This window comes from Centroberyx gerrardi, chromosome 2, assembly GCF_048128805.1.
Source record: "Centroberyx gerrardi isolate f3 chromosome 2, fCenGer3.hap1.cur.20231027, whole genome shotgun sequence".
Lineage (NCBI taxonomy): Eukaryota > Metazoa > Chordata > Actinopteri > Beryciformes > Berycidae > Centroberyx > Centroberyx gerrardi.
In genome coordinates this window covers 32205659-32215504 of record NC_135998.1, presented here as the reverse complement: position 1 = coordinate 32215504, position 9846 = coordinate 32205659, and the positions used below count along the sequence as shown (strand labels likewise).

Below are 9846 nucleotides of genomic sequence, written 5' to 3'. Positions count from 1 at the left end.
CTACCTCATTGAGATGTTAGTTTTAAAAGGTGGTAAATTCTATCCCACAAATATGAAGGTGTATACATTTAGCGTTTATATGGGTTTACCCTCCACTACATCCATGTCTTATTAGTAATATGATGGATTATTGAATTTAACAGGCCAGGTTTTGGCTATGGATGTGAATGTTTTGGTTTGCAGATTTAAAGGGGGAGTCTCCAGTCTTAAAAATGCTTTTCCATGGCGTCCCTGGAGGAGAGATGCAAGAGCTTATTAAAGAGGTGCATCAGAGTACCAGAGGCAACTCCACCACCGTCAGCTCTGCAGTAGATATGGGTGATGCGCAGATGGTGCGTCAGATATGTTTCTTGTAAAAAATATGTTGGCCTTTGAAGCAGCATTCCTTGATAAATCTGTTGGATTGATATGTCTTATTTAGTAGACTAAAGGAATTTAACTGGGTATTTTAACTAAACTTGACATCTCTTCTGCGTAGAGGCTATAAATGCTTTCTGGTGTATAGTATATGGTGCACCAAGAGTTTTCTTGAAATTAAGCCTAATTGTGATTGAAAAGGAAAGTGGGTGGACTAAGGCTTACATTATGTTATATTAAGTAATTTAGTGGTTCTCAACGTGGGGTCCGGGGACCACCAAGGGTCCTTGAGGCAGTTCCAGGGGGTCCCCAGCAAATTGATGAAGTGTTAAACTTCACCATTACTTCATTTAGACACACAATTATTTTTGTCATCGTTTCACTGTTATCTCTCTACCTACAACACAGATAGTCATGGAATTCTGGATAAAATCATATCTAAAAAAAAAATTCTCAGCTTTGGGTCTGAGAGACAAAATCTCATCAAATTGGGGTCCATGGCCCTAGTGTGGACTAAATAAGGGTCCTTGATATAAAAAAGGTTGAGAATCACTGATTTAGCAGACGCCTTTGTCCAAAGCAGCATTTTGTCAACAGTAGTGAAACCAACTGTGTAGCATTTTAATAGGAATAAGTAGAATTTGTAGAATCAGTATTTGTAGAATTTTATTTTTTTTTTTTAGAGTAGAAGGGGAAGAAGATCGTTATGTGTGAGATAATATCATGTTAGTTTAGTACGGGCCAGAAAGTGAGTTTTGAAAGCCAGAAATATCAGCACCTGGCCACCTGGTCATTGAGTTGAGTCCCTATCAACCCCCACAGATAAACTGTATTATGGTCATTTTGTGCCATGTGACAGTGAAAATCTTAGTAATGCACCTTTAAACGTGACACAGGAGTCATTTTACTTTCATCATCAGAGTATGGAATCCATAGGCAGCGACAATGTGTGTGCAGGCTGCAAGGAGAAGATAGCAGATCGCTACTACCTGCTGGCGGTGGACAAGCATTGGCATATGGACTGTCTCAAGTGCTGCGAGTGCAAACTCAATCTTGAATCTGAGGTGACCTGCTTCTGTAAAGATGGGAGCGTCTATTGCAAAGAAGATTACTACAGGTTGGTCTAATACTACTTAAAAAGTAACTAAACCCCACCTAAATCTGTGGTGAAGCCTGACACCTAATGGTGAAAAGTAGGGTACTGAACTGGTCATCTGCTATTGGCTGGTCTTTGGTGCCAGGTGATGTCACCACCTGTTGTACTCTATAGAAGGTGACATCACCTGGCACAAAGACTAGCCAATAGCAGATGGCCAGTTCAGTACCCTACTTTTCACCATTAGGTGTCAGGCTTTACCACAGATTTGGGTGGGACCAGGCCTAGCTATAAACTATGTAATTCTAACTAGAAAGAGCCACATATCCCATGGGCCTGCATTAGCTATTTATTATATTATATATTTATTCATACTATAATGTCACACTGATATTATTGCAAAAGGGAGGTTAAGGTTGGGCCTAAATGTTGACAGTGCATTCTTTTTTCATGTAATATCCAGAGGCAATAACTCATCTACAGCAGTGGTTTTCAGTCATGGTCCATGGAGGCCCAAGAGCAGGTTTTCATTCCAACCAAACACTACAGCAGATGATTTCACTGATGACTCTAGTTGAAGGTGCTAATCAGTGAAAAAAGCTGTCATACTGTTTGGTTGGAATTAAAATATGTATAGTCTCCATGGCACATAATTAAGAAACACTAATCTATAGTACTAGAATTAAGATATTTGTTTAGCTGATAGGAACCAAACAGTTTTTTGAAATGCAGAACAGACTGTTGGCATTTGGGTGGTAAAGACTCTGAGGGACCGATAACTACTAAAGGAATAGTTCACCCAAAAATGAAAATTCTGTCATCATCTACTCACCCTCATGCCAAATGAAACACAGGTGAAATTTGTTAGTCCATGTAACACACAGGGAGGTTGCCAGCACAACTTGGTAGCAGCCTACTCCAAAACAACTGAAGTCAATGGGGACCAGTTCTTTAGAGTTCCAAAACAAAAACATCCAAACAATCACACTGTGAATAGAAAGACCTATACACCATTATTTGTTGCAAATCAATCAGCTGTAGTTACGATTTGCACTAAATTATGGTGTAAATAGTCTTTTTGGAACTCTGAAGAACTGGTCCCCACTGACTTCAGTTGTTTTGGAGAAGGCTGCTATGGAGCTGTGCTGGCAGCCTCCCTGTGTGTTATATGGACAAACTTCACCTGTGTTTCAACTGGCATGAGGGTGAGTAGATGATGACAGAATTTTCATTTTTGGGTGAACTATTCCTTTAATAGGTTCATTTTATCGGCCAAGTCAGCCTTTATGTTATTGAACGCAGAAATGTCTGATACAAACTCACAATGATCCCATGATGACACTAAATTTTCTGTATTTGTGTCGTATGTTCTCTCTCAAGTAGGAGGTTTTCGCTTCAGAGGTGTGCCATGTGCAATCTGGGAATCTCGGCATCAGAGATGGTCATGCGGGCGAGGGACTTCGTCTACCACTTGAACTGTTTCACCTGCACCTCCTGCAACAAAAGGCTCACAACTGGGGATCACTTTGTCGTGAGGGACAGCCTTGTGTACTGCCAGCTCCATTTGGAGACTGTTATGCAAGGGCGTTACGCATATCATGGAGATCTACCCTTGGGCAAAGGACTTAGTATGGCAGCAGGGAAGTTGCTTCGACTGTCCTGCTCTAACGGCATAGAGATGGTGCAGAAAGAGAGACCAAAGAATAGAAAAAGCCCCAGTCCTGGAGCAGGTCTTGTGGCTTATAATGCTGGTAAGATGAGTTTTGTGTCTGCCATAGCCTAATCCACACAAGAAATAGGAGACTCACATGCTAGTAGAATATTGTAATTGCTGGTTAATACAATGCTTACTATAAAAAAGGATTCATGTAAAGCTGCACTGTGTAGTTTTGTTTAAAAATGACTCAATCATTTGTACAATCCAGCAATGTAACTAAACAATAACTTGCTTTGGTGAACCAACAGTAAACCTAGAAGATACTTCTTTATATAGAGAGCCTAAGTCCCTCCCCTTCCGCTGTCCCCCATGGGACCTTATTTCGGAAAAAATATGTACGGTAGTCAACGGCGAGAGACAAATAATTGTTTGATCCCGTTTGAATTGTGCCATGAATTACACATATAATGTTTTGTCAATTTAAAAGATAATTTTGCAAGTCAAGAAAGTCGCAGTTTGTCGTAAAACAGTAAAGTAACGTTTAGTTTTGTGTGAAACCGCTCAGTGAACTACATCTCTCGTCTCGCACAATATACGTCACCAACACCAACATGGAACGAAACATACGAAACACACAGGCATCACGTTAACGTTAGCCCCCACTGTACTAAAACTATCCTAAACCAGTTTAAATCCGTTCTTACTGTCTACCTTCCAGGTTGTTTATAATACTACTGCTATCTGAGAGGGACTTAGCTTCAGCGGCTCTGGGTAGCTTGTGGAGAGAGAAAGTTATGACATCACTTACGCGACTTTTGGGTGTGTAGTCTTTCTAATTACGTATTTTCACAGTCTTATACTTCAACAGTTTTACAACAAACTGCGACTTTCTTGACTTGCAAAATTATGTTTTAAATTGACAAAACATCATATGTGTAATTCATGGCACAATTCAAACGGGATCAAACAATTTTTTGTCTCTCGCCATTGACTACCGTACATATTTTTCCGAAATAAGGTCCCTTGGTGGTCCACCGGAAGGGGAGGGACTTAGGTTCTCTATTGTATGTGTAACCTGTCTTTGATGTAAAATGCTACCACTAAGGGACTCAAGGGGTCACCAAAGTCATCAAAGTTTCAAATTCTACTGGTTGTCCACAGTCCACTCAGCAGTTCAGTACTCTTAATTGTGGAATGCAGGTTTAACAGGAGCTGAGAACAGTGTATGACTCCCTCTCATGCCATCATAGGATACATAAACTCCCATCTTAGTCCTGAGGTAGATTTCCATCCTTTGGTATGGTTACAAATCACAAAAGAATGGGCACCAGTTGGTGCCAAAGGCATGAAACTCTATTTTATGCCTAAGATAGGAGTCCTAATATGTTGCATTGTTTATCAGAAGTGAGTAGCCATTCAACATCTACAGCTTCTTGTATAATTGTTTGTACATAAGTTTATTGTTTATTGTTTTTTTTCAAGCCAGTAGTGTCAGCTGGATTAGGGTTATGGTTAGGGTTAGGTGCATTATTTTCGTTTATAAATTGCTGATTGGGCCGTTTCAAGCCAGCGAGGTCAGCTGTCCCATTAGTGTTTTACTGTTAAGATTTATGGACAGGTTGGAAATTACAGGGTGAGATGTTATGTGCTAAGTGTCAGGTTAAGAGTGTCAGTGTAATTTGGGTATGGAGGGGTGTGGCTCTGAGATGCTGGAATACTGTTAAGCCTTCTGGAGATGTCGTTGGCCTAGTTCAATGGACCATCTGTGATGGGAGGTGCCCACTTGAGGACACCTGATCAATGACATGCCTATTCTCACTTTCATTTAACATCTCGGCCAAGTTTCTACACAGGTGTTTGCCCTGTATAGCACAAGGAATGGTTAAATCAGATTATTTATATTGGTAAATATAGCAGGTGAAGTAGCTGAATAAAATTAGCTGACCATATCTGATAGTTTGGCGACGCTGCCCAAACATTGTAAAGTCAACTACATGCATTTATTTAAGTGATCCCCATCAACTGGTGCTATGGCTGTCAGTCTTATTGCAGTTCATTACATTAAATCACAAAGCAACATAGAGAATGATGTAAGACATTAAAAATGACAAAACTAAGAGAAAAAAAATAAACTGGTACTTGTTGTCAAGGTACGTCAGTGACAAAAGGCACAACGCTGAATCTTTTTTATCAGTGGCTTGCTGCTGTTCAGTGTTGAGCAGAATGTATTTTTGACAGATAATGCGTTGTGTCTCCTCTAGCGGGGAGCTGTGACGAGAATGGGGACTACATGGACAGGGACTCGCACTACTCATCCAAACAGAAGTCCAAGCGAATGCGTACCTCCTTCAAGCACCACCAGCTGAGGACCATGAAGTCATACTTTGCCATCAACCACAACCCTGGTGCCAAGGACCTCAAGCAGCTGGCACAGAAGACTGGCCTCACCAAGAGGGTACTGCAGGTGACAATTTCAAATAACTCATCTAAGCACAAAATATTAGCCTATTTTACTCTCTTACCTTTGCATTTGATGAAATCACATGACACAATACCATTTATTGTCCCAAGGTGTTTGCAAGAGACACAACAGAGGGCCAGAATGCCATGACCAACAATATCAAGGCAGTCAAGAACAATGAGGACTGATACAGAGTTGTTATTACTTTTGGCTGAATGGTCATTTAATCTGCTTTTTCCCAGGTGTGGTTTCAGAATGCCCGCGCCAAGTTTCGGCGAAACCTCCCGCATCAGGAAAGCACAGGGTTGGACCAAGTGCTAGACTTCGCCACCGTCGCTTTACCAGGAGCTTCACCTTCCAGACCCCCATCTGAACTCTCCAATGCTTCCCTGAGCCCGTCAAGCACCACCCTAACAGACCTGATCAGTCCTCCCATACCCACAGTTAATTCCATATTGATGATTGTTCCAGGGAACTTGGACCGGCTGTATGAGCCTGCAAACTGGGAGATTTAGCAACACTCTGGACACTAGGGGGCACAATCCACATCCAGGTTGGCTGACAGTAGATTAGTGAAACTTGGCAGGGCCTCGGGGCTAAAATAAAACGTCATTTCTGGGTCCTCAAATTTTCGATGACACTTTATCTCTAACGAAGTCAAATGTCAGCATGGCAGCAAATAGTGCATGTACAGTACACAACCACAAGCATGGCATGGATACACCCACACACAGGGGGAGATGGATGACAAACATAACAGCCCTTTGAGACTCTTTTGCCCCTCCTCTGGCCCATTCCATCAAAACACCCTCCCCTCTGGGCATGCGGATGGTGGTGTATTATTCCACCGCAAGATGAATAGTGTGTGCGCACTTGCAGAGAGAAGTATCACAGCACATTTTGCTCAACAGCGCTGTCACTTCCATTATTCCCTGCTGGCTGTTCAAGGTGGATCGGTGTCTGGCACCCGCGGGCGATGGAGCAATCTGCGGTTGTAATTATCACTATGCCAACTCCATTTACCCTATATAACCCAGCGCTACACGCGCCACACAATGCCAGTGGATTATGAAAAAATATCTGTCAGATGGGATATGAGGTGTGTCCGCTCTCCCCCCTCAGGCCTTTCAGGGAACATCAGGGCTCCGGTGCATTGATGTGACATTTGGACTGAGCTTAATGGGTCGCCAAGAGCAAGCCACTGTGGGTAACTACTCCAGGAGGGTAGAGGGGGTGGAGAGAGACATGGGGAGGTTGGTATTGTTGTGGTAGGATACTTGCCCTACGACTCTCTCATGCTTTCCTCCTATCTTATTTGCTACGCTGCAATTGTAGGAGGCGGAATGGGAGGGTCCGAGCCCCTCAACTCATCAGGTCCAATATGAAATATGAAAATAAATATAATCCAGGAGAGAAAAAAAGTCAAAAAGAAGGATGACAACATTTAAATGAACTATTCACCCAGTTTAAAGCTGCTTTAGGCAATGTGTGAAGTTGCTTAGTGCAACTTTTACAAAAGATGTTTGGATGATATGCTTTAGAAAATGCTGCTAGGTCCCATAAAATGTGCGGTCATAGCTGATTGAATGAATATCTGATTGCCTGCAACTTGACTCTATGACATCATTTGACTTGTTTATGTATAGTAATTCAAGGCACAGTGACAATTAATAGAATAGAAATAAAAAATGTGTTTGACTGTGAGCTTCATTTCTTGAGATATGAATAACTGCATAAATTGCTGGTGTAAAAAAAAGTCTAAACATGAAATAGTTTAGTGGAGATTGGTCAGCAAATAATACATTGTATATTGTTTAAAAATTAAAATGATAATTACCTAAATTTACACAGAAGGCCAATTGTATTCCTTGAGGCAATGTAGAGCACATTTATATTTATTATTTTACTTGACTTCTATGCAGGGTGTGGTGACAGCAGTTGGTCAAAAGGTGGAGTAGGAGTTCTGCCTTGCCCAAGTTGGGACATGTGACCGTTTGTCATAGCACCTTCAAATGGAATAGCAATATTTCAGTGGATGTTGTTTTACATGGGACTGGACTTGTCAGGCAATATTTTTGATAATGTCTGACATACATCTATATATCTATATACATATATATATATAAAGATATATAACAGTGGACAGGAGTGAATACAACCTGGATATAAACTGAATATAAACTTAGTGGTAGAAATTGAATTCTGCACAGCTGGTTAGAAGTTCAAGGTCTTGCTAGAAGTTTTGAACTGTTTGAATAATATTGAAAATCATAGACAGCTTGTAGTCTCATGCACAGAGCATTTGTTCAGGAAATGTATTCTGTTGACATACACAAAGCTAACTTGTGGTGTATGATGTATTAACTTAACCTCTCCAGTACTGCTGTATTGGCGTCACAATTTTTTGCGGCATCATGGACCATGAACTCAATGTAGAGAGACACAAAATACATTGTGTGCAAATTTCAAGTAGACAAAAGCATTCAAACAAATGCTAGACAAAACCATGCAGTGTAAAAAAAAAAGTAAAAGGCAGCATAACACAATATAAAAGACATGGTGGCAAAAAAATTATTAAATAGGAAGGACATTATGCAGTAAGAAGAAAAAAGAGAAATGTGCAAAAGCATCTCAAAAAACATAAACACAAACACAAAAACAGATCATAAACACAATCAACAAGACTTGAGATAAGAAATGGGTGTGAGATAAAAATAAATGCAATGGGATAGATTCAATTCAATTCAATTCAATTCAATTCAATTCAATTCAATTCAATTCAATTCAAACTTTATTGTCCTGTAAGGGAAATTTGGTTTGCAAACAGGAATGATAAGAACATTATTGGTAACAGTAAAGGAACCTCAAATCTTTAATAATATTTATAATATTATCATCACTTTTCCAAACAAATATCATTTCATTGAGGACATACAATCAAGGGTTGATCCTGAATGAGGTTTCTTTCATATCTGTGGTGTGTACAGAGGCTGCAACATGATTGTAGCTTGTGTGGCGATGACCTCTGCTGGTCTGCAGGGTGAACAACACCACAAGCCAAAAACAAGTAAATTTGAGGGTAAGACATCATTATTACATTAGACAATTACATTAATAAAGACTACTACATAAAAATAGGATATATATTCTAGTGTTAGTATTAGTTTAGTATTTAGTATGTATTTAAAACCCCTATTACAATGGTTAAGATGCTGAAAATGTAAAAATTACAAGGATAAAGACATATGAGTAAAGAATATCTGCAAAGAAATAATAATTACTTAAATGTAAATGTGTTGTACATACATATTTTTACTGTAAAGATATTGTAATCCCCACAAGCATACACTAGCTTACACAACTAAAACTACTGTATTTAATTTTTACTACTAATTGAATGTTGGCACTTTCTTGTTGGCGTTCCTTTGGAGTGGAACAAGTGCAAAGAAAGGATATTATCAACCTCACATTAAATTTATTTGTATGTGGCCCAGCAAACAGATTAGCAAGGCATTTTTCTCATAGAATGTCATAGTAGCAGCACTGAAGTTTACCAGGTACGAGATCAAATTAATTGGTGACAAATTAATTTCCATTTGTAAGATTAACAAGCCATATTTAGAAGTGTTTTTCTCATTCTCTTTCTGCATCATATTGTCATCATAGGACCAGCAGTCCACTCTGTTTGTGAAATTATGGGCCTAACACAAAGAGAGGGCTTTCCCCAGTACACCAGTTGTACTCCAGGGTAGACCTCTTTCTCCTGTACAAAAACTAGCTCCCTCCTGAATTGGTGGGTGTGAGGTTATTGTTATCTCAACTCACAGCGCAGTGAATGTCATTATGTTTTCCAGATAATGAACTCCCACATTTTCTATGGTGAGATAGCCTGTGACAGTTGAAAACTTTATCTCTTACTGTATCTTATCTTTTTTTTTTCTTTTTTAAATGAATCAGAACCCAGGCACAACTAAATGGTATGTGAACCTATAAAGGCATCCTTAAGAGGTAAAATTGCATACTGCCCGATGAACAAAAGAAGAATGACTGTCCCAAAACATGACCCAGAAAGAGTTGCATTGCAAATTGAATTGATATAAACGTTACAGGGATGTATTTCCCCCTACACAGGGGAACAAGACAAGGTGGGTCTTTCAGAAATAGGTAGAGGTGGCCAGATTCACAAGCGCTTCTTGTATGCAGATGACCTTATACTGTATCTATCTGACCCTGACACCTCTATTCCTAGGACGTTAAGTATTATTTATGACTCCA

General features: G+C 39.9%; 1 protein-coding gene across 1 annotated transcript; it reads left to right on the top strand.

Annotated features, from left to right (window-relative positions):
- Positions 1 to 212: 212 nt before the first annotated feature.
- LOC139916638 (LIM/homeobox protein Lhx2-like) lies at positions 213 to 6086 on the top strand. Its single transcript, XM_071905573.2, has 5 exons — positions 213 to 332; positions 1278 to 1474; positions 2837 to 3204; positions 5372 to 5574; positions 5814 to 6086. The coding sequence occupies exons 1-5, from the start codon at positions 213 to 215 to the stop codon at positions 6084 to 6086; spliced, it is 1161 nt and encodes a 386-aa protein (XP_071761674.2).
- Positions 6087 to 9846: the final 3760 nt, after the last annotated feature.